The 25,959-nt window shown below is 49.0% G+C and overlaps 1 protein-coding gene across 1 annotated transcript in view; it reads right to left on the bottom strand.

The window, feature by feature from the left end:
* The window catches only part of LOC134983756 (zinc finger protein 271-like), a 68,798-nt gene that overhangs the window by 3,807 nt on the left and 39,032 nt on the right, over nucleotides 1–25,959 (bottom strand). The window contains exons 3-5 of the mRNA XM_063949397.1: nucleotides 24,176–24,421; nucleotides 23,973–24,111; nucleotides 23,706–23,845 (exon numbers count right to left, since the gene is read on the bottom strand). Coding sequence (XP_063805467.1) covers nucleotides 23,706–23,845; nucleotides 23,973–24,111; nucleotides 24,176–24,421 — 525 coding nt within the window. The remainder of the gene's footprint in view (nucleotides 1–23,705; nucleotides 23,846–23,972; nucleotides 24,112–24,175; nucleotides 24,422–25,959) is intronic.

Genomic DNA, 25,959 nt, shown 5'->3' with positions numbered 1-25,959 from the left:
TTATTTCACAATCCAGGGATAACATTAGATGTCCTTCTGAGATATTCCTGCTTGTGGGTCCATCTGCTGGAAATAAAATACATTAATATATAAAATGAGCAGACAAGACCCAGGATGTAACAGGATACAATATATAATTCTATAACTGCCACTTTTTTTTTTACCTGTAATCAGTGCTTTTATGTTTATTAAAAAACAAAAAACTAGGATGCTTAGACTGGAGCTTGATCAACACTGAAGGCTCAAGTGGGATTACTAGAGGTGACATGGACGCTCAAGTGGGATTACTAGAGGTGACACGGACGCTCATATGGGATTACTAGAGGTGACACGGACGCTCATATGGGATTACTAGAGGTGACGTGGGCGCTCATATGGGATTACTAGAGGTGACACGGACGCTCATATGGGATTACTAGAGGTGACACGGACGCTCATATGGGATTACTAGAGGTGACACGGACGCTCATATGGGATTACTAGAGGTGACGTGGGCGCTCATGTGGGATTACTAGAGGTGACGTGGGCGCTCATGTGGGATTACTAGAGGTGACACGGACGCTCATGTGGGATAACTAGAGGGGACATTGGCGCTCATGTGGGATTACTAGAGGGGACATTGGCGCTCATATGGGATTACTAGAGGGGACATGGACGCTCATGTGGGATTACTAGAGGTGACACAGACGCTCATGTGGGATTATTAGAGGTGACATGGACGCTCATGTGGGATTACTAGAGGTGACATGGACGCTCATGGGGGATTATTAGAGGTGACATGGACACTCATGTGGGATTACTAGGTGACATGGGCGCTCATGTGGGATTACTAGAAGTGACACGGACGCTCATGTGGGATTACTAGAGGTGACACGGACACTCATGTGGGATTAATAGAGGTGACATGGAACGCTCATGTGGGCGTACTAGAGGTGACACGGATGCTCATGTGGGATTACTAGAGGTGACATGGACGCTCATGTGGGATTACTAGAGGTGACACGGGCGCTCATGTGGGATTACTAGAGGTGACATGGATGCTTTTGGGGGATTACTAGGAGGTGACATGGGGGATTATTAGAGGTGACATGGACGCTCATTTGGGATTACTAGAGGTGACACGGGCGCTCATGTGGGATTACTAGAGGTGACACGGACGCTCATGTGGGATTGCTAGAGGTGACGTGGGCGCTCATGTGGGATTACTAGAGGTGACATGGACGCTCATGTGGGATTACTCGGAGGTGACATGGATGCTTATGTGGGATTACTAGAGGTGACGTAGGCGCTCATGTGGGATTACTAGAGGTGACATGGACATTGCTATAATAAAACACCATAGAAGAGAAAGTGCTGTCCTGTTTGCGCACTAATAAATAATATATAACCTTTATTAAGTACAGTAAAGTATGTAAGATAAATCGTTGAAATATTAAACACAAAGTTAAGTGTATAAAGAGCTGAATAAAGTAATAAAAATAAGATTTTACTCACCGGTAAATCTATTTCTCGTAGTCCGTAGTGGATGCTGGGACTCCGTAAGGACCGTGGGGAATAGCGGCTCCGCGGGAGACTGGGCACATCTAAAGAAAGCTTTAGAACTACCTGGTGTAACTGGCTCCTCCCACTATGACCCTCCTCCAGACCTCAGTTAGGATACTGTGCCCTGAAGAGCTGACACAATAAGGAAGGATTTTGAATCCCGGGTAAGTCTCATACCAACCACACCAATCACACCGTATAACTCGTGATATTATACCCAGTTAACAGTATGAAATATTAACGGAGCCTCTCAACAGATGGCTCAACAATAACCCTTTAGTTAACAATAACTATATACAAGTATTGCAGACAATCCGCACTTGGGATGGGCGCCCAGCATCCACTACGGACTACGAAAAATAGATTTACCGGTGAGTAAAATCTTATTTTCTCTGACGTCCTAAGTGGATGCTGGGACTTCGTAAGGACCATGGGGATTATACCAAAGCTCCCAAACGGGCGGGAGAGTGCGGATGACTCTGCAGCACCGAATGAGAGAACTCAAGGTCCTCCTCAGCCAGGGTATCAAATTTGTAGAATTTTGCAAAAGTGTTAGACCCTGACCAAGTAGCAGCTCGGCAAAGTTGTAAAGCCGAGACCCCTCGGGCAGCTGCCCAAGAAGAGCCCACCTTCCTCGTGGAATGGGCTTTTACAGATTTAGGATGCGGCAGTCCAGCCGCAGAATGTGCAAGCTGAATTGTGCTACAGTCCAGCGAGCAATAGTCTGCTTTGAAGCAGGAGCACCCAGCTTGTTGGGTGCATACAGAATAAACAGCGAGTCAGTTTTCCTGACTCCAGCCGTCCTGGAAACATAGATTTTCAAGGCCCTGATTACGTCCAGTAACTTGGAATCCTCCAAGTCCCTAGTAGCCGCAGGCACCACAATAGGTTGGTTCAAATGAAAAGCAGATACCACCTTAGGGAGAAACTGAGGACGAGTCCTCAATTCCGCCCTATCCATATGGAAAATCAGATAAGGGCTTTTACATGACAAAGCCGCCAATTCTGACACACGCCTGGCCGAAGCCAAGGCCAACAGCATGACCACTTTCCACGTGAGATATTTCAAATCCACGGTTTTTAGTGGCTCAAACCAATGTGACTTTAGGAAACCCAACACCACGTTGAGATCCCAAGGTGCCACTGGAGGCACAAAAGGGGGCTGAATACGCAGCACTCCCTTAACAAATGTCTGAACTTCAGGCAGTGAAGCCGGTTCTTTCTGAAAGAAAATCGACAGAGCCGAGATCTGGACCATAATGGAACCCAATTTTAGGGCCATAGTCACTCCTGACAGTAGAAAGTGCAGAAATCGACCCAGCTGAAATTCCTCTGTTGGGGCCTTCCAGGCCTCACACCAAGCAACATATTTCAGCCATATGCGGTGATAATGTTTTGCAGTGACATCTTTCCTGGCTTTAATCAGCGTAGGAATGACTTCCTCCGGAATGCACTTTTCTTTTAGGATCCGGTGTTCAACCGCCATGCCATCAAACGCAGACGCGGTAAGTCTTGGAAAAGACAGGGCCCCTGCTGCAGCAGGTCCTGTCTGAGCGGCAGAGGCCATGGGTCCTCTGAGATCATTTCTTGAAGTTTCGGATACCAAGCTCTTCTTGGCCAATCCAGAACCACGAGTTTAGTCCTTACTCCTCGTCTTCTTATTATTCTCAGTACCCTGGGTATGAGAGGTAGAGGAGGGAACACAAACAGACTGGTACACCCACGGTGTCACTAGAGCGTCCACAGCTATCGCCTGAGGGTCCCTTGACCTGGCGCAATATCTTTTTAGCTTTTTGTTGAGGCAGGACGCCATCATGTCTACCTGTGGCCTTTCCCAACGGTTTACAATCATTTGGAAAACTTCTGGATGAAGTCCCCACTCTCCCGGGTGGAGGTCGTGCCTGCTGAGGAAGTCTGCTTCCCAGTTGTCCACTCCCGGAATGAACATTGCGGACAGTGCTAACGTGATTTTCCGCCCATCGGAGAATCTTTGTGGCTTCTGCCATCGCCATCCTGCTTCTTGTGCCGCCCTGTCAGTTTACATGGGCGACCGCCGTGATGTTGTCTGACTGAATCAGTACCGGCTGGTTTTGAAGCAGTGGTCTTGCTTGACTTAGGGCATTGTAAATGGCCCTCAGCTCCAGAACATTTATGTGTAGGGAGATCTCCTGGTTTGACCATAGTCCCTGGAAGTTTCTTCCCTGTGTGACTGCCCCCCAGCCTCGAAGGCTGGCATCCGTGGTCACCAGGACCCAGTCCTGTATGCCGAATCTGCGGCCCTCTTGAAGATGAGCACTCTGCAGCCACCATAGCAGAGACACCCTGGTCCTTGGAAACAGGGTTATCAGCCGATGCATCTGAAGATGCGATCCGGACCACTTGTCCAACAGGTCCCACTGAAAGGTTCTTGCATGGAACCTGCTGAATGGAATTGCTTCGTATGAAGCTACCATTTTTCCCAGGACTCGCGTGCAGTGATGCACCGACACCTGTTTTGGTTTTAGGAGGCCTCTGACTAGAGATGACAGCTCCTTGGCTTTCTCCTCCGGGAGAAACACTTTTTTCTGGTCTGTGTCCAGAACCATCACCAGGAACAGTAAACGTGTCGTAGGGATCAGCTGTGACTTTGAAATGTTTAGAATCCATCCGTGCTGTTGTAGCACTTCCCGAAATAGTGCTACCCCTACCAACAACTGCTCCTTGGACCTCGCCTTTATCAGGAGATCGTCCAAGTACGGGATAATTAAAACTCCCTTTTTTAGAAGGAGTATCATCATTTCGGCCATTACCTTGGTTAATACCCTCGGTGCCGTGGAGAGACCGAACGGCAGCGTCTGGAATTGGTAATGACAGTCCTGTACCACAAATCTGAGGTACTCCTGGTGAAGATGGTAAATGGGGACATGCAGATAAGCATCCTTGATGTCCAGAGATACCATGTAATCCCCCTCGTCCAGGCTTGCAATAACCGCCCTGAGCGATTCCATCTTGAACTTGAATTTTATTATATACGTGTTCAAGGATTTTAAATTTAAAATGGGTCTCACTGAACCGTCCAGTTTCGGTACCACAAACAGTGTGGAATAGTAACCCCGTCCTTGTTGAAGTAGGGGCACCTTGACTATCACCTGCTGGGAATACAGCTTGTGAATTGCCTCTAGCACAGCCTCCCTGCCTGAGGGAGTTGTCGGCAAGGCAGATTTGAGGAAACGGCGGGGGGAGGGGGGGGGGGGGGGAGACGTCTCGAATTCCAGCTTGTACCCGAGATACTACTTGAAGGATCCAGGGATCCACCTGTGAGCGAGCCCACTGACTGCTGAAATTTTTGAGTCGGCCCCCCACCGTACCTGGCCCCGCCTGTGGGGCCGAAAGGACTGTACCTGATAATACTGTGCTTTCTTTGGCTGTGAGGGAACATGGGGCAAAAACGTTGACTTCCCAGCTGTTGCTGTGGAAACGAGGTCCGAGAGACCATCCCCGAAAAACTCCTCACCCTTATAAGGCAAAACTTCCATGTGCCTTTTAGAATCTGCATCCCCTGTCCACTGCCGAGTCCATAACCCTCTTCTGGCAGAAATGGACATTGCACTTATTTTAGATGCCAGCCGGCAAATATCCCTCTGTGCATCTCTCATGTATAAGACTGCGTCTTTAATATGCTCTATGATTAGCAATACAGTGTCCCTGTCTAGGGTATCAATATTTTCTTACAGGGAATCTGACCACGCAGCTGCAGCACTGCACATCCATGCTGAAGCAATAGCTGATCTCAGTATAATGCCTGAGTGTGTATACACAAACTTCAGGAAAGCCTCCTGCTTTCTATCAGCAGGTTCCTTTAGGGCGGCCGTATCCGGAGACGGTAGTACCACCTTTTTTGACAAGCATGTGAGCGCTTTATCCACCCTAGGGGGTGTTTCCCAACGTGACCTATCCTCTGGCGGGAAAGGGTACGGCATTAGTAACCTTTTAGAAATTACCAATTTCTTATCGGGGGAAGCCCACGCTTCTTCACACACTTCATTTAATTCCTCAGATGGGGGAAAAACTACTGGTAGTTTTTTCTCCCCAAACATAATACCCCTTTTTGTGGTACCTGGGTAAGATCAGAAATGTGCAACACATTTTTCATTGCCTCAATCATGTAACGAGTGGCCCTATTGGACATTACATTTGTCTCCTCATCGTCGACACTGGTATCAGTATCCGTGTCGACATCTGTGTCTGCCATCTGAGGTTGCGGGCGTTTCAGAACCCCTGATGGCCTTTGAGACGGCTGGGCAGGCACGAGCTGAGAAGCCTGCTGTCCCATATTTGGTATGTCGTCAAACCTTTTATGTAAGGAGTTAACACTTTCACGTAATTCCTTCCACAAGTCCATCCACTCAGGTGTCGGCCCCGCAGTGGGTGACATCACATTTATTGGCACCTGCTCCGCCTCCACATAAGCCTCCTCATCAAACATGTCGACACAGCCGTACCGACACACAGCACACACAGGGAATGCTCTGACTGAGGACAGGACCCCACAAAGCCCTTTGGGGAGACAGAGAGAGAGTATGCCAGCACATACCAGAGCGCTATATAACACAGGGATCCCACTATAACTGAGTGTTTTTTCCCTTATAGCTGCTTATATTATATATACTGCGCCTAAATTTAGTGCCCCCCCTCTCTTTTTTACCCTTCTGTAGTCAAAACTGCAGGGGAGAGCCTGGGAGCGATCTTTCCAGCGGAGCTGTGAGGGAAAAATGGCGCCAGTGTGCTGAGGGAGATAGTCCCGCCCCTTTTTTGGCAGACTTCTCCCGCTTTTTCTGGAACTCTGGCAGGGGTATTTTTACACCTATATAGCCTTCCTGACTATATATGGTGTAGATTTGCCAGCCAAGGTGTATTATATTGCCCTCAGGGCGCCCCCCCCCCCCCAGCGCCCTGCACCCATCAGTGACCGGAGTGTGAGGTGTGCATGAGGAGCAATGGCGCACAGCTGCAGTGCTGTGCGCTACCTTGTTGAAGACCGAAGTCTTCTGCCGCCGATTTTCCGTTCTTGCTTCTGGCTCTGTAAGGGGGACAGCAGCGCGGCTCCGGAACCGGACGATCTAGGTCGGGCCCTGTGTTCGATCCCTCCGGAGCTAATGGTGTCCAGTAGCCTAAGAAGCCCAAGCTAGCTGCAAGCAGGTAGGTTCGCTTCTTCTCCCCCTTAGTCCCTCGTAGCAGTGAGTCTGTTGCCAGCAGATCTCACTGTAAAATAAAAAACCTAAAATATACTTTCTTTCTAGGAGCTCAGGAGAGCCCCTAGTGTGCATCCAGCTCAGCCGGGCACAAGATTTTAACTGAGGTCTGGAGGAGGGTCATAGTGGGAGGAGCCAGTGCACACCAGGTAGCCCTAAAGCTTTCTTTAGATGTGCCCAGTCTCCTGTGGAGCCGCTATTCCCCATGGTCCTTACGGAGTCCCAGCATCCACTTAAGACGTCAGAGAAAAACCATTGGGTTTTAATTGGTTGTTAATTGATACAATGCTGGTAATGTGTGGGGGGGGGAGCTACAGGCTTAAATGCATCGGTCAATACGTGAACTAATGCTCCACTGTTTATTATTGTTAGTTAATATAGTGAGTACAGAGCCCCAGTGATTTGATTTAAACAATGTGGTCGTATACTGTGTTGCACCCCAAATCTAGGAACGGCGAGTGCTGTGGATTAGTATATTATGGGGTATATGCAATTGCGGTCGAATTTCCGACTGGAATTCGACTGTTTTTTAATTCAACAGTCACACACCCTCCCGCGGGGACCCAAATTCGTCATATTCAATAAAAAACGGACTCGACGGTCCCGCTGTCGAAAAACGGACCAATTGACGATAGTGTGCGTCCTGGATTCGACTTCATGGACGGCACAAAGGTGTCTAAAAAACCCTGAAAAAAATTGCACAGGGTCCCCACTCCTAAGCATAACCAGCCTCTGAGTCCTGATTGTAAAAATACGGGGAAAAATGACAGGGGATCTGCATCTGGTCCTGGTGCAAAAAAAATGTGGGACAAAAGACGTAGGGGGACAAAAGACGTAGGGGTCCCGTATTTTTCACACCAGCACCGGGCTCCAGTAGCTAGATAGATAATGCCACAGCCGGGGGACACTTTTATACCGGTCCCTGCGGCCGTGGCATTAAATCCCCAACTAGTCACCCCTGGCCGGGGTACCCTGGAGGAGTGGGGACCCCTTAAATCAAGGGGTCCCCCCCCCTCCAGCCACCCAAGAGCCAGGGGTGAAGCCCGAGGTTGCCCCCCCCCCATCCAAGGGCGGCGGATGGGAGGCTGATAGCCAAGTGTAAAAAAAAAATAAGATTTTAAACCTACCGGTAAATCTATTTCTCCTAGTCCGTAGAGGATGCTGGGGACTCCGTAAGGACCATGGGGTATAGACGGGCTCCGCAGGAGATAGGGCACCTAAAAGAACTTTGACTATGGGTGTGCACTGGCTCCTCCCTCTATGCCCCTCCTCCAGACCTCAGAGAACTGTGCCCAGAGGAGATGGACACTATAAGGCAGGATTTGGAAAACCAAGGGCAAGATTCATACCAGCCCACACCAAGCATACCACGTAACCTGGATCATACATAACCAGTTAACCGTATGAACAAAAAACAGCAACGGTCCAAGACAGATTCCAACTGTAACATAACCCTTATGTAATCAACAACTATATACAAGTCTTGCAGAGTTTCCGCACTGGGACGGGCGCCCAGCATCCTCTACGGACTAGGAGAATGATAAAGTCAATTATTACCTTGGAACATTAGCTATATACTTTTTATGGACTAAGTACGCAAGTGGCGCATAGAGTACCGTAAGGGTACGCACTTAGCGTAGCAGACGCTAGACCGAGGGTGCGATGCACGAGCGACACGTACGCTCGCGGGCTTACGTTTAGTATCGAGCACGCTATAGGCGGCCGAGCACCGTAATGCTACGCTATTAGCGTAGCGGACGCTGTGTCCGAGAGTGGGACATGAGCAGCGCAGACGCTCACTGAATGACACACAGTAAACCTTGCTAACAACACTGTAAGGGTATGCTTATACTGTAAACCTTAGTGCTGTAATACTACAATGATGTAACGCTTATTGACCTTGATAATAAGAAAGCTGTTTGAGCGATTGAGACGCTCAGAAACCCTATGTAATAAATGGTGAAATACACAAGACCTGATAAGGTTCCAACACCTTCGTAAATACCTTTAGTATGTAAAAAGGGGAAAATAAGATTTTACTCACCGGTAAATCTTTTTCCCGTAGTCCGTAGTGGATGCTGGGAACTCCGGAAGGACCATGGGGAATAGCGGCTCCGCAGGAGACTGGGAACAACTAAAAGAAAGCTTTTAGACTACCTGGTGTGCACTGGCTCCTCCCTCTATGACCCTCCTCCAAGCCTCAGTTAGGATACTGTGCCCGGAAGAGCTGACACAATAAGGAAGGATTATGAATCCCGGGTAAGACTCATACCAGCCACACCAATCACACCGTATAACTCGTGATACTATACCCAGTTAACAGTATGAAGTATAACTGAGCCTCTCAACAGATGGCTCATAACAATAACCCTTTAGTTAGGCAATAACTATATACAAGTATTGCAGACAATCCGCACTTGGGATGGGCGCCCAGCATCCACTACGGACTACGAGAAAAATATTTACCGGTGAGTAAAATCTTATTTTCTCTGACGTCTTAGTGGATGCTGGAAACTCCGAAAGGACCATGGGGATTATACCAAAGCTCCCAAACGGGCGGGAGAGTGCGGATGACTCTGCAGCACCGAATGAGAGAACTCAAGGTCCTCCTCAGCCAGGGTATCAAATTTGTAGGATTTAGCAAACGTGTTTGCCCCTGACCAAGTAGCAGCTCGGCAAAGTTGCAAAGCCGAGACCCCTCGGGCAGCCGCCCAAGATGAGCTCACTTTCCCCGTGGAATGGGCTTTTACTTATTTAGGATGTGGCTGTCCAGCCACAGAATGTGCAAGCTGAATCGTGCTACAGATCCAGCAAGCAATAGAGTGCTTCGAAGCAGGACCACCCAGCTTGTTGGGTACATGCAGGATAAATAGCGAGTCAGTTTTCCTGACTCCAGCTGTCCTGGAAACATCGATTTTTAGGGCCCGGACTACGTCCAACAACTTGGAATCCTCCAAGTCCCGAGTAGCCGCAGGCACCACAATAGGTTGGTTCAAGTGAAAAGCTGATACCACCTTAGGGAGAAACTGGGGACGAGTCCTCAATTCTGCCCTATCCATATGGAAAATCAGATAAGGGCTTTTACAAGACAAAGCCGCCAATTCTGATACACGCCTGGCCGAAGCCAAGGCCAATAACATGACCACTTTCCACGTGAGATATTTCAGATCCACGGTTTTAAGTGGCTCAAACCAATGTGATTTTAGAAAACTCAACACCACGTTGAGATCCCAAGGTGCCACTGGAGGCACAAAAGGGGGCTGAATATGCAGTACTCCCTTTACAAATGTCTGAACTTCAGGCAGTGAAGCCAGTTCTTTCTGGAAGAAAATCGACAGAGCCGAAATCTGGACCTTAATGGAACCCAATTTTAGGCCCATAGTCACTCCTGACTGTAGGAAGTGCAGAAATCGACCCAGGTGAAATTCCTCTGTTGGGGCCTTCCTGGCCTCACACCACGCAACATATTTTCGCCAAATACGGTGATAATGGTTTGCGGTTACTTCTTTCCTGGCTTTTATCAGCGTAGGAATGACCTTTTCCTTTAGGATACGGTATTCAACCGCCATGCCGTCAAACGCAGCCGCGGTAAGTCTTGGAACAGACAGGTCCACTGCTGTAGCAGATCCTGTCTGAGCGGTAGAGGCCATGGGTCCTCTGATATCATTTCTTGAAGTTCTGGGTACCAAGCTCTTCTTGGCCAATCCGGAACCACGAGTATCGTTCTTACTCCTCGTCTTCTTATTATTCTCAGTACCTTTGGTATGAGAGGCAGAGGAGGGAACACATAAACCGACTGGTACACCCACGGTGTCACTAGGGCGTCCACAGCTATCGCCTGAGGGTTCCTTGACCTTGCGCAATATCTCTGTAGTTTTTTGTTTAGGCGAGACGCCATCATGTCCACCTGTGGCCTTTCCCAACAGTTTACCATCAGTTGGAAGACTTCTGGATGAAGTCCCCACTCTCCCGGGTGTAGGTCGTGTCTGCTGAGGAAATCTGCTTCCCAGTTGTCCACTCCTGGAATGAACACTGCTGACAGTGCTAAGACGTGATTTTCCGCCCATCGGAGAATCTTTGTGGCTTCTGCCATCGCCATCCTGCTTCTTGTGCCGCCCTGTCGGTTTACATGGGCGACTGCCGTGATGTTGTCTGATTGGATCAGAACCGGCTGGGTTTGAAGCAGGGGCCTTGCCTGACTTAAGGCATTGTAAATGGCCCTCAGTTCCAGAATATTTATGTGTAGGGACGACTCCTGACTTGACCAAAGTCCTTGGATATTTCTTCCCTGTGTGACTGCCCCCCAGCCTCGTAGGCTGGCATCTGTGGTCACCAGGACCCAGTCCTGTATGCCGAATCTGCGGCCCTCTATAAGATGAGCCGTCTGCAGCCACCACAGCAGAGATACCCTGGTCCTTGGAGACAGGGTTATCAGCCGATGCATCTGAAGATGCGATCCTGACCACTTGTCCAAGAGGTCCCACTGAAAGGTTCTTGCATGGAACCTGCCGAATGGAATTGCTTTGTAGGAAGCTACCATTTTTCCCAGGACTCGTGTGCAGTGATGCACCGATACCTGTTTTGGTTTCAGGAGGTCTCTGACTAGAGATGACAGCTCCTTGGCCTTCTCCATCGGGAGAAACACTTTCTTCTGTTCTGTGTCCAGAACCATCCCCAGGAACAGTAGGCATGTGGTAGGAACCAGCTGTGACTTTGGAATGTTTAGAATCCATCCGTGCTGTTGTAGCACTTCCCGAGATAGTGCTACCCCGACCAACAACTGCTCCTTGGACCTCGCCTTTATAAGGAGATCGTCCAAGTACGGGATAATTAAAACTCCCTTTTTTCGAAGGAGTATCATCATTTCCGCTATTACCTTGGTAAACACCCTCGGTGCCGTGGACAGTCCAAACGGCAGCGTCTGGAATTGGTAATGGCAATCCTGTACCACAAATCTGAGGTACTCCTGGTGGAGGATGGTAAATGGGGACAAGCAGGTAAGCATCCTTGATGTCCAGAGATACCATATAATCCCCCTCGTCCAGGCTTGCAATAACCGCCCTGAGCGATTCCATCTTGAACTTTAATTTTTTTATGTATGTGTTCAAGGATTTTAAATATAAAATGTGTCTCACCGAACCGTCCGGTTTCAGTACCACAAACAGTGTGGAATAGTAACCCCGTCCTTGTTGAAGTAGGGGCACCTTGACTATCACCTGCTGGGAATACAGCTTGTGAATTGCCGCTAGCACAGCCTCCCTGCCTGAGGGAGTAATCGGCAAGGCAGATTTGTGGAAACGGCGGGGGGGAGACGCCTCGAATTCCAGCTTGTACCCCTGAGATACGACTTGGAGGATCCAGGGATCCACCTGTGAGCGAGCCCACTGATCGCTGAAATTTTTGTGGCGGCCCCCCACCGTACCTGGCTCCGCCTGTGGAGCCACACCGTCATGCGGTGGACTTGGTAGAAGCGGGGTAGGACTTTTGTTCCTGGGAACCTGCTGTTTGTTGCAGCCTTTTTCCCCTACCTCTGCCTCTGGACAGAAAGGACCCGCCTTTTCCCCGCCTGTTTTTCTGGGGTCGAAAGGACTGTACCTGATAATACGGCGCTTTCTTAGGCTGTGAGGGAACATGGGGCAAAAAAGCTGACTTCCCAGCTGTTGCTGTGGAAACTAGGTCTGAGAGACCATCCCCGAATAACTCCTCACCCTTATAAGGAAAAACTTCCATGTGCCTTTTCGAATCTGCATCCCCTGTCCACTGCCGAGTCCATAAGCCTCTCCTAGCAGAAATGGACAATGCACAATGCACTTATCTTAGATGCCAGCCGGCAGATCTCCCTCTGTGCATCTCTCATGTATAAGACTAAGTCTTTTATATGCTCTATGGTTAGCAGAATAGTGTCCCTGTCTAGGGTGTCAATATTTTCCGACAGGGAATCTGACCACGCAGCTGAAGCGCTGCACATCCATGCCGAAGCAATAGCTGGTCTAAGTATAATGCCTGAGTGTGTATATACAGACTTCAGGATCGCCTCCTGCTTTCTATCAGCAGGCTCCTTCAGGGTGGCCGTATCCGGAGATGGTAGTGCCATCTTTTTTGACAAACGTGTGAGCGCTTTATCCACCCTAGGGGGTGTTTCCCAACGTGACCTATCCTCTGGCGGGAAAGGGTACGCCATTAGTAACTTTTTAGAAATTACCAATTTTTTATCGGGGGAAGCCCACGCTTCTTTACACTTCATTTAATTCTTCAGATGGGGGAAAAACTATTGGTAGTTTTTTCTCCCCAAACATAATACCCTTTTTTGTGGTACCTGGGTTTATATCAGAAATGTGTAATACCTCTTTCATTGCCTCAATCATGCAACGAATGGCCCTAGTGGACATTAAATTTGACTCTTCATTGTCGACACTGGTATCAGTATCCGTGTCGACATCTGTGTCTGCCATCTGAGGTAGCGGGCGCTTTAGAGCCCCTGATGGCCTTTGAGATGCCTGGGCAGGCACGAGCTGAGAAGCTGGCTGTCCCGCATTTGGCATGTCGTCAAATTTTTTATGTAAGGAGTCTACACTTGCACGTAATTACTTCCATAAGTCCATCCACTCAGGTGTCTGCCCCGCACGGGGTGACATCACATTTATAGGCAACTGCTCCGCCTCCACAATGTTCCTCATCAAACATGTCGACACAGCCGTACCGACACACCGCACACACACAGGGAATGGTCTAACAGAGGACAGGACCCCACAAAGCCCTTTGGGGAGACAGAGAGAGAGAGTATGCCAGCACACACCAGAGCGCTATATAATACAGGGACTAACTGAATTATATCCCCTATAGCTGCTATAATCTTTATACTGCGCCTAAATTTAGTGCCCCCCCTCTCTTTTTTACCCTTCTGTAGTGCAGACTGCAGGGGAGAGCCAGGGAGCTTCCTTCCAGCGGAGCTGTGAGGGATAAATGGCGCCAGTGTGCTGAGGGAGATAGCTCCGCCCCTTTTTCGGCTGACTTTTCTCCCGCTTTTTTATGGATTCTGGCAGGGGTAATTATCACATATATAGCCTCTGGGGCTATATATTGTGATTATTTAGCCATCCAAGGTGTTTTTATTGCTGCTCAGGTCGCCCCCCCCAGCACCCTGCACCCACCAGTGACCGGAGTGTGAGGTGTGCATGAGGAGCAAAGGCTACTTTGGCTACCTTGGTGAAGACTGAAGTCTTCTGCCGCTGATTTTCCGGACCTCTTCTTGCTTCTGACTCTGTAAGGGGGACGGCGGCGCGGCTCCGGGACCGAACATCAAGGACGGGTCCTGCGGTCGATCCCTCTGGAGCTAATGGTGTCCAGTAGCCTAAGAAGCCCAAGCTAGCTGCAAGCAGGTAGGTTCGCTTCTTCTCCCCTTAATCCCTCGTTGTAGTGAGCCTGTTGCCAGCAGGTCTCACTGTAAAATAAAAAACCTAAAATATACTTTCTTTCTAGGAGCTCAGGAGAGCCCCTAGTGTGCATCCAGCTCGGCCGGGCACAAAAATCTAACTGAGGCTTGGAGGAGGGTCATAGTGGGAGAAGCCAGTGCACACCAGGTAGTCTAAAAGCTTTCTTTTAGTTGTGCCCAGTCTCCTGCGGAGCCGCTATTCCCCATGGTCCTTTCGGAGTTCCCAGCATCCACTAGGACGTCAGAGAAAAACAGTTACAGCTTATACACTACAGACCTAACATTAATAACTAAACAGAATAACATGAAACAAATATAAACAATAGCGAACGATCGTAAACACAAGTACACAGAGTGAGAATGAATGGCATACACAAAAGGTAACAAAGTGGCTACAGAGAACATACCATACGTGGGAATACTCGCATGCGCAACCCGGACCCAGACCTCCGATATCAAGCAGATGATCGTTGATGAGAGAGAGTACTGGCCGGTCAGGGTACTGTGGCCTTTATATACACACACCCTACAGTACAATACAATGGTCCCTACAATCTCATTGTCCATTGGACACAGGAATGTGTCTCTGCATTATAACAAAAGGTCATAGGTGGATTCGAACAGGTGGGCTGTGACTATTTCAAACTGCTCAGGTGGGAGGTATCCTCAGGATTCCCACCGCATGGATAATGAACTGCAAATACAGTAAATGTCTGTAAACTACTTTTATACATAACTCTACGCAGGAGCAAACAATCTCTTCCTAACCAACACCGGAATGTTTCTAATAAAATACTCTGCAGATTGATACTAAACACCATCGTTCAACCTTTGTCTGACCCTTCGTATTATGCAAAGAGGAATCCCCATGTCCACGAAGCATTTACACTATACATACTCGCAGACATTATTTAGGGGAATATTATCTACAAAACACACTATGGGGTATATGCAATTCACGGCGAATCGCGGCAATTTTTCGCCTTTTTTTTTTCCGACTCAATTCGCCAGGTGAATTCCGGCAGGTGCCTGCCGGAATTCACCATATTCAATGAAAAACGGATTCGCCAGAATCGCGGGCGAAAATCGGCCGATTTGGCGGATTTTGCCGCGATTTAAAAAAACGGTAAAAACCGGGAAAAACCCGGAAAAAAAATGGCGTGGGGTCCCCCCTCCAAAGCATAACCAGCCTCTGGCTCATCGAGCTGGTCCTGGTTCTAAAAATCCGGGGAAAAATTGGCCAGGGATCCCCCGTATTTTTAAAATCAGCACCGGGCTCTGCGCCTGGTGCTGGTGCCAAAAATACGGGGGACAAAAAGAGTAGGGGTCCCCCGTATTTTTAACACCAGCATCGGGCTGGACAGATAATGCCACAGCCGGGGGTCACTTTTATGCCGTGCCCTGCGGCCGTGGCATCAAATATCCAACTAGTCACCCCTGGCCGGGGTACCCTGGGGGAGTGGGGACCCCTTCAATCAAGGGGTCCCCCCCCCCAGCCACCCAAGGGCCAGGGGTGAAGCCCGAGGCTGTCCCCCCCCCCCATCCAATGGGCTGCGGATGGGGGGGCTGATAGCCTTTTGTGATAATAAAAAGATATTGTTTTTTCCAGTAGTACTACAAGTCCCAGCAAGCCTCCCCCGCAAGCTGGTACTTGGAGAACCACAAGTACCAGCATGCGGGTGAAAAACGGGCACGCTGGTACCTGTAGTGCTACTGGGAAAAAAATACCCAAATAAAAACAGGACACAGACACCTTGATAGTAAAACTTTATTACACACTGCCGACACACACATACTTACCTATGTTGACACGCCGACTGCCACGGTCTCCGACGATCCGAGGGTACCTGTGAAAAAATTATACTCACCTTCCAGCGTCCAGAGAGATAAATCCACGTACTTGTAAAAAAAAAAAAAAAAACGCAAATACCCGCTCCATACCGGACTGAAAGGGGTCCAATGCTTTCACATCAGACCCCTTTCTCCCGAATGCCGGGACATCACGTGACTCCTGTCACTGAAGTCCCTTCAGCCAATCAGGAATCGCTACTTCCGTGGCGCTCACCTGATTGGCTGTGCGCTGTCTGTACTGTGACAGCGCATCGCAAAGCCGCTCCATTACTTTCAATGGTGGGAACTTTGCGGGTAGCGGTGGGGTCACCCGCCGGTCAGCCGTTGACCGGCGGGTGACCTCACCGCTAGCCGCTAAGTTCCCACCATTGAATATAATGGACGGGGCTGTGCGATGCGCTGTCTGAGTTCAGACAGCGCACAGCCAATCAGGTGAGCGCAACGTAGTTGCGCTTCCTGATTGGCTTAGAGACCTTTCTGTGACAGCTGTCACTGACAGGTCTCATTCGTGGAAAGGTGTCCCATGTGTCAGCATGGAACCCCTTTCAGTCCGGTGGTCGGGTATTTGCAGTTTGTTTTTTTGCCAAGTACGTGGATTTATCTCTGGACCATGGCTGAGGTGAGTATATTGAACTTTTCTTTTCAGGTATCCGTGGATTCTACATGGAGAAGAGGACCGATGTCGGCGTGTGAACATAGGTAAGTATGTGTGTGTCGACGTATGAAATAAAGTTTTACTGTCGACGGTGTGTGTCTCCTGTTTTTATTTGGGTATTTTTTCCCCAGTAGTACTACAGGTACCAGCGGGCCCGCTTTTCTCCTGCATGCTGGTACTTGTGGTTCTCCAAGTACCAGCTTGCGGGGAGGCTTGCTGGGACTTGTAGTACTACTGGAAAAAACAATATCTTTTTATTATCACAAAAGGCTATCAGCCCCCCCATCCGCAGCCCATTGGATGGGGGGGGCAGCATCGGGCTTCACCCCTGGCCCTTGGGTGGCTGGGGGGGGGACCCCTTGATTGAAGGGGTCCCCACTCCCCCAGGGTACCCCGGCCAGGGGTGACTAGTTGGATATTTAATGCCACGGCCGCAGGGCACGGCATAAAAGTGACCCCCGGCTGTGGCATTATCTGTCCAGCTAGTGGAGCCCGATGCTGGTGTTAAAAATACGGGGGACCCCTACTCTTTTTGTCCCCCGTATTTTTGGCACCAGCACCAGGCGCAGAGCCCGGTGCTGGTTTTAAAAATACGGGGGATCCCCTGTCAATTTTTCCCCCGCATTTTTAGAACCAGGACCAGCTCGAAGAGCCCGAGGCTGGTTATGCTTTGGAGGGGGGACCCCACGCCATTTTTTTTAATGATTTTACCGTTCCAGCATTAAAAAAATAAATAAATAAATAATATTTAAAAAAATATATAAATAATATTTGTGCCTCCAAAAAAAAAAAAAAAGTACCTAATCCCTTCTAATATAAATAGATCTGCTATTCACAAAAAAAAAAAAAACACAAAAAAAAACATGTTTAAATTTTTTTTATTTGTTTTCACCCTCCACAGTGTGGCGGATTTAAAATGACGAATTTGCTGTCTAAAAGCACTGCTGTCGAATTTCCAAACTTGAATTGAATATGCTTTGGTCGAATTGCAGCACTTGTATCATTGCAGAAAAGTCGAATTTGCAAAAATTCGAATTTCAAAAAGTCGAATTTTGAAAGTCTGTTTTTTGGTCGGAAAGCACTGAATTGCATAGGCGATTTTTTTTTTTTGGTCGAAAATGACCCGAAATTCGACAATTTCGGGAATTCGACCGCAATTGCATATACCCCTATATTGGTTAAATATGTAGCGATCGAGTCGCTCGCTAGACGCTCACAAACTCCGCCGTAAATACACATCTCAATGCGCAGGAGACGTAGGAGCGTCCCCTACGCAACCTGAGGGGATGCGTACGCACGGGGGAGTGGGTGCACGAGCAGCGGGCATGTGCATTGGGGTTAGTACAAGGCATTGTGAATCACAATATTTTTCGACTTTGACAAGAAATAGATTTACCGGTAGGTTTAAAATCTTATTTTCTCTTACATCCTAGAGGGACTCCGTAAGGACCATGGGGTTTATACCAAAGCATCCAATCGGGCGGGAGAGTGCGTATGACTCTGCAGCACCGACTGAGCAAACGCTAGGTCCTCATCAGCCAGGGTATCAAACTTGTAGAATTTAGCAAAAGTGTTTGACCCCGACCAAGTCGCCGCTCGGCAAAGTTGTAATGCCGAGACACCTCGGGCAGCCGCCCAAGAAGAGCTCACCTTCCTAGTGGAATGGGCCTTAACCGAATTTGGAACCGGCAATCCAGCCATAGAGTGAGCCTGCTGAATCGTATTACAGATCCAGCGAGCAATAGTCTGCTTCGAAGCAGGTGCGCCAATCTTATTGGCCACATACAGGACAAACAGGGCCTCTGTTTTCCTAATACTAACCGCCCTGGCTACATAAATCTTTAAGGCCCTGACTACGTCCAGGGATCTGGAATCCTCCAGGTCACTTGTAGCCACAGGCACCACAATAGGTTGATTCACATGGAATGAAAAAACCACCTTAGGCAAAACTTGCGGTCGTGTCCTCAATTCAGCTCAATCCACATGAAAAATCAAGTAGGGGCTTTTGTGTGACAAAGCCGCCAATTCTGATACTCGCCTTGCTGATGCCAAGGCCAACAACATGTCCACCTTCCAGGTAAGAAATTTCAACTCAACCTTGTTTAGCGGTTCAAACCAGTGTGATTTTAGGAACTGCAACACTACGTTGAGATCCTATGGTGGAGGCACAAAAGGGGGCTGGATGTGAAGCACTCCCTTTACAAACGTCTGGACTTCTGGAAGAGAAGCCAATTCCTTCTGAAAGAAAATCGAGAGGGCCGAAATCTGAACCTTAACAGAGCCTAATTTCAGGCCCATATCCACTCCTGTTTGTAGAATGTGGAGAAAATGACCCAGATGAAAATCTTCCGTAGGTGCATTCTTGGTCTCACACCAAGACACATACTTTTGCCAGATACGGTGATAATGTTTTACCGTCGCCTCCTTTATTAAAGTAAGGATGACCTCTTCCGGAATCCCCTTTTTTGCTAGGATTCGGGGTTCAACCGCCATGCCGTCAAACGTAACCGCGGTAAGTCTTGAAATAGACAGGGCCCCTGTTGCAACAGGTCTTCCCTCAGCGGAAGAGGCCAGGGATCTCCTGTGAGCATCTCTTGTAGATCTGAGTACCAGGCCCTTCGAGGCCAGTCTGTACTCTTCTTTGTCTTATGATCCTCAACACTTTTGTGATGAGAGGAAGAGGAGGAAACATGTAGACCAATTTGAACACCCACGGTGTTATCAGAGCGTCTACTGCTACTGCCTGAGGGTCCCGAGACCTGGCACAATACCTCCGAAGTTTTTTTGTTGAGGCGTGACGCCATCATGTCTATTTGAGGAGTTCCCCAAAGACGTATTATGTCTGCAAAGACTTCTTGATGAAGTCCCCACTCTCCTGGATGGAGATCGTGTCTGCTTCCCAGTTGTCCACTCCCGGAATGAAGACAGCCGACAGAGCGCTCACGTGATTTTCCGCCCAGCGAAGAATCCTGGTGGCTTCCGCCATCGCGACTCTGCTTCTTGTCCCGCCTTGGCAGTTCACATGAGCCACTGCTGTGGCATTGTCTGACTGAATCAGAACCGGTAGATTTTGAAGAAGACTCTCTGCTTGTCGAAGGCCGTTGTATATGGCCCTGAGTTCCAACACATTGATGTGTAGACATGACTCCTGGTCTGACCAAAGTCCCTGAAAATTTCTTCCTTGTGTGACTGCTCCCCATCCTCGGAGGCTCGCGTCCGTGGTAACCAGGATCCAATCCTGAATTCCAAATCTGCGACCCTCTAGTAGGTGAGCACTTTGCAACCACCTGGTGACAGAATAATTTTTCGATGTAAGTGTAGATGAGACCCGGACCACTTGTCCAGAAGGTCCCATGAAAAGTCCTTGCATGGAACCTTCCGAATGGAATGGCCTCATTGGCCGCCACCATTTTTCCCAGAACTCGAGTGCACTGGTGAACAGATACCCTTTTCGGTTTCAGCAGGTCTCTGACCATGTTCTGGATGTCCTGGGCTTTCTCCATTGGAAGGAAGACCTTCATTTGTTCCGTATCCAGTATCACACCTAGGAACGGTAGTCGAGTTGTCGGAATCAACTGTGACTTCGGTAGATTTAGAATCCAACCGTGTTGCTGGAGCACTCTCAGAGAGAGCGCCACACTGCTCAGCAATTTGTCCCTTGATCTCGCTTTTATCAGGAGATCGTCCAAGTATGGGATAATTGTGACTCCATGCTTGCGCAGGACCACCATCATTTCCGCCATTATCTTGGTGAAAATCCTCGGGGCCGTGGAAGTCCAAATGGCAACGTCTGAAACTGATAATGACAATCCTGTACAGCGAATCTCAGGTATTCCTGATGGGGGGCATATATGGGGACATGAAGGTACGCATCCTTTATGTCCAGAGACACCATAAACTCCCCCTCCTCCATGTTGGCTATTATCGCTCTGAGTGATTCCATTTTGAATTTGAATCTTTTTATGTACAGGTTTAGGGATTTCAGATTCAAAATAGGTTTGACTGAACCGTCCGGTTTCGGGACCACAAATAGGGTTGAGTAGTAACCTCTTCCCTGCTGGTGCAGGGGAACCTTGATTATCACTTGCTGTATACACAGCGTTTGAATTGCAGCTAACATCCCTTTCCGATGTGGAAGCTGGTAGGGTCGATTTGAAAAATCGGCGCGGGGGCACCTCCTCGAATTCCAGTTTGTAACCCTGGGAAACTATTTCCAACACCCAGGGATTCTGGTCTGATCTGACCCAGGCCTGACTGAAAAGTCGAAGACGTGCCCCCACCGGTGCGGACTCCCTCAGGAGAGCCCCAGCGTCATGCTGTGGGTTTTGGAGCAGCCGGGAAGGACTTTTGTTCCTGGGCACCTGCCGAAGCAGGTGCTCTTTTGCCTCTACCCTTACCTCTGGTGAGGAAGGAGGATCCCCGACCTCTTCTGGACTTGTGCGACTGAAAGGACTGATCTGACCCAGGCCTGACTGAAAAGTCGAAGACGTGCCCCCACCGGTGCGGACTCCCTCAGGAGAGCCCCAGCGTCATGCTGTGGGTTTTGGAGCAGCCGGGAAGGACTTTTGTTCCTGGGCACCGGCCGAAGCAGGTGCTCTTTTGCCTCTACCCTTACCTCTGGTGAGGAAGGAGGATCCCCGACCTCTTCTGGACTTGTGCGACTGAAAGGACTGCATCTGATAGGGTTGTACTTTCTTTTGCTGTTGGGGAATATATGGTAAAAAAATTGATTTATCTGCTGTAGCTGTGGAAACCAGGTCCGTCAGCCCATCCCCAAACAATACATCTCCCTTATAGGGTAGTACTTCCATATGTTTTTTGGAATCTGCATCACCCGTCCATTGGCGAGTCCATAAGGATCTTCTCGCAGAGATAGACATGGCATTGGCCCTAGAAGCTAGCAATCCAATGTCCCTTTGAGCATCCCTCATAAATAAGACTGTTTCTTTTATATGGGCTAGAGTTAAGAATATAGTATCCTTATCCATATTATCAAAGTGATCTGTCAGCTCATCTGTCCAAGCTACAATTGCGCTACACACCCAAGCCGACGCAATTGTCGGTCTTGGCACAGCACCCGTATGAGAATAAATACACTTTAAGGTAGTTTCTTGCCTGCGATCTGCAGGGTCCTTAAGGGCCGCTGTGTCAGGAGACGATAGCGCCACTTTCTTGGACAAGCGCGTCAGGGCCTTGTCCACAGTGGGGGGTGATTCCCAAATCTCCCTGTCCTGTTTAGGAAGGGGTATGCCATATAAATTCTTTTGGGGATCTGCGGTCTCTTTTCCGGAGTCTCCCAAGCTTTCCCAAAGAAATCATTTAATTAATGAGATGTGGGAAAATTAATAATCTGTTTCTTTCCCTTAAACATGTGTACCCTTGTGTCGGGGACCGAAGGTTCATCCTCAATATGCAAGACATCCCTTATTGCCACAATCATACACTTAATGGTTTTAGTCACCCTAGGGTGCAATTTTACTTCGTCATAGTCAACACTGGAATCAGAATCCGTGTCGGTAGTAGTGTCTTGTGTTAAGGGACGCTTTTGAGACCCCGACGGGCCCTGTGAGTCGGTCCAATCCGAAGATTGTCCCCCCTAATTCAGCCTTATCAAGCCTTTTATGTAAAGATGCCACACTTGCATTCAACATATGCCACATGTCCATCCATTTCTGAGTCAGCACAACCGACAGGGACACACCACTCATTTGCTCCACCTCCTTCTTGGAGAAGTCTTCTGCCTCAGACATGTCGACACACACCTACCGACACCCCCCACACACAGGGATTAACCTATAAGGGGACAAAACCCCAACCAGGCCCTTAGGAGAGACAGAGAGAGAGTATGCCAGCACACACCAGCGCTTAAAAACACTGGAATATATATGACCAGATAGCGCTTTTTATATATATAACCTTAATTCCCACTCACTGCGTCGCCAAAGTGCCCCCTCCTCTCTTTTCCAGCCTGTGAAGTTCAGCAGGGGAGAGATCAGGGAGCCAGCGTATCTCATGCAGTTTCTGTGGAGAAAATGGCGCTGGTTAGTGCTGAGGATCAAGCCCCGCCCACCCGACGGCGGGCTTCGGTCCCAGTAATTCTATATAAAAAATGGCGGGGGATTTTAGAATTTACTGTCCCACAGCCTAATCCTGCTTTATATTGCCAAAAAATTAGGAAACTTGCTGCCCAGGGCGCCCCCCCCTGCGCCCTGCACCCTTCAGTGCCTGCTTGTGTGTGTGTGACTGGGAGCAATGTCTTACCTCATGAAGATCTGATGTCTTCTGCTGCCCGATGTCTTCTGCCTTCTCATACTCACCCGGCTTCTATCTTCGGCATCTGTGAGGAGGATGGCGGCGCGGCTCCGGGACGAACCCCAGGTGAGACCTGTGTTCCGACTCCCTCTGGAGCTAATGGTGTCCAGTAGCCTAGAAACAGAGCCCAACCGTAAAGCCAGCTCTGCTTCTCTCTCCTCAGTCCCACGATGCAGGGAGCCTGTTGCCAACAGGACTCCCTGAAAATAAAAAACCTAACAAAATTCTTCAAAACAGAAAACTCTGGAGAGCTCTCTGCATTGTACCCTTTCTCCTCTGGGCACAGAATCTAACCGAGGTCTGGAGGAGGGGCATAGAGGGAGGAGCCAGTGCACACCCATAGTCAAAGTTCTTTTAGGTGCCCTATCGCCTGCGGAGCCCGTCTAAACCCTATGGTCCTTACGGAGTCCCCAGCATCCTCTAGGACGTAAGAGAAATAACCCTTGTTCTATAGCTGAGGTGGAACTGGGACAATGACCTGTGTCTGAACCAACTTTTGAATTGCCTGTTGCAGGATTGTACTTGCTTCCTGAGAGCTGGTAATCCTGATTTGAGGAATCTGTGAGGTGGGAGTTCTTGAAACTCCAGTCTGTATCCCTGGGCAATAAGATATTTGACCCAGAGACTTAAGCATGATGTTGCCCAGATATGACTGAAATCCTTTAAACGTTCTCCAACCTGCCTTTTCTCCAGGCAGTGTGGTCCACCGTCATGCTGAAGACTTTCAGGAAGCAGAACCTGAGCTGTTCTTGAGAACCTGTAGTTGCAGGTTTTCTGGATTTTCCTCGACCACCTCTAAAGGCAGTGGAGGAACCTTTGGATCTGCTTTTAAACGTAGGGGCAGAATATGATTTTCTAGCTGGGGTTGCTGCGGAAAGAAGATATGTCGACCTACCCGCAGTCGCCTTGAATATCCACGTATCCAGTCCATCTCCAAACAAGGCCTCACCTGTGAAGGGCAGGCTCTCCACGCTTCTCCTGGAATCCGCAGTCTATTAGCGTAGCCATAAGCCTCTGCGTGCGGACACTGACACGTGCGTTGAGCAGGCCAATTTCCTTCATGGCCTTCACCATAACGTTTGCAGAGTCTTGAATGTGATGCAAGAGTAATGTCACTCCTATGCAGAGAACCTAAATCATCAATTAGGTTACCTGACCATTTTGCCACCCCAGCAGCTGTGTACAGAGATTTGAGTGTGGTCTCAATTCCGCGGTCAGTCGTATCCTTTAAGGAGGCTGCGTCTGGGACAGGTAATATAATTTTACGTGACAATCTAGATACAGAGGCGTCCACTATCGCTGGATTTTCCCATTTCTTCCTATCATCTTGAGGGAAAGGAAATGAGGCGAGCAATCTTTTAGGGATTTTAAACTTTTTCTCTGGATTTACCCAAGTTTCTGCAAAAAGAGAACGTAACTCTTTTGACGCAGGGAAAGTAACCGAGGATCTTTTTTACATTAAAATAAGATTCTTCCTCTTCTACTGTTACTTTTTCTGAGATCTTCAATACATCCCTAATGGCCTCTATCAGAGCCTGCACCCCTTGAGCAAGAGCTGCACCCCCCCCCCTCCAGACCAACCTCACCGTCCCCTGTATCTGAGGCATCGTCATCAGTGTCAGCCTGCAATATCTGGGCCAGTGTACGCTTCTGTGGATAAATGAGAGGGGTTAGAGGCGCAGGTGTGGGGAGCTGAATCTTTATTCATCAGGTCATCCACAGACTTTCTCAAATACTGCGTCTCCTTCTCAGTATGGGAGAGTTTATTAGAAATATTAGTAATCATCCCCCTTATGGAGTCCAGCCAAGGCGGTTCAGACCCAGTAGCCTGAGAATGTGCACTGTCCTGAGTACACTGTAGGGATCCCCCTGGGGAGGAAAAACATTCTGCTGTGCAGGAAACACACTCCTTGGACATTGTAATGTGAGGCACACACACACACACACACACACACACACACACACACACACACACACACACACACAAGAATATGCAGTAAGCACAATTCCACACAGAGCCCTTTAGATAGTCACAGAGGAATGAGGAAACCAGCCACACAGCGCCCCTTCAGCTAACAAATAACTCACCCAGGCACAGACTAAATACCCTTAGTAGGGTATTAGTAAGGATATAACTGCTGCCCCCCCTCTATAACCTCCTGGTACCGCTGAGGTAGTCTGGAGTTGATATGGAGGGGCAGCGTTTTCTGTGTGAGCTGCAGAGAGAAAATGGCGCTGGTGAGCTGCTGGATCTGCTCATAGTAAAGGCTCCGCCCCCTTAATGGCGTACGGTCTTCCCGCATTTTATACTGGCCTGAGGTACTTTTTATGCTTACACGATGGGTAAGACCCCTGTAAGGCTGTATCTGCCAGTGTCCTGGGTATTGTAACTGTCAGCTCGCCCCGCAGCACGATCACACCTCAGTGTGTACTGAAAGCCTGGAGCCGCAGCCTTGCAGCGCTGCGCTCCTACCCATGTGCCGCCATCTGTGCTGGTGAACCACTAGCCAGGACGCCAGTGTTATACTCACCTCTCTTCTTACTTCTGGCTCTGTTAGGGGTGTCAGCATGCTGCGGGTCTGTACGCTCGCCGTGGGGATTGCGAGTAGGACCCTCAGGAGCTCAGTGTCCGGTCAGCGGAGTAACGGGACCATTAACGCATCAGGAAGTTGGGCCGTTCTCCCCCCTAAGTGCCACGAAGCAGTCATGCTGGTGACACCCAGCCTGCCTGCAAAATAATAAACAGAAAAACTCCTCAGGAGCTCTCCTATCTGTGACCAGCTCCTCCGGGCACATTTTCTATACTGAGTCTGGTAGGAGGGGCATAGAGGGAGGAGCCAGACCACACTATTATACTCTTAAAGTGCCCTTGGTTCCTAGTGGTCCCGTCTATACCCCATGGTACTAAATGGAAACCCAGCATCCTCTAGGACGTA

The sequence above is a fragment of the Pseudophryne corroboree genome (genome assembly GCF_028390025.1).
Source record: "Pseudophryne corroboree isolate aPseCor3 chromosome 3 unlocalized genomic scaffold, aPseCor3.hap2 SUPER_3_unloc_23, whole genome shotgun sequence".
NCBI classification, from domain to species: Eukaryota; Metazoa; Chordata; class Amphibia; order Anura; family Myobatrachidae; genus Pseudophryne; species Pseudophryne corroboree.
This window is presented reverse-complemented; position numbering and strand designations above follow the sequence as displayed.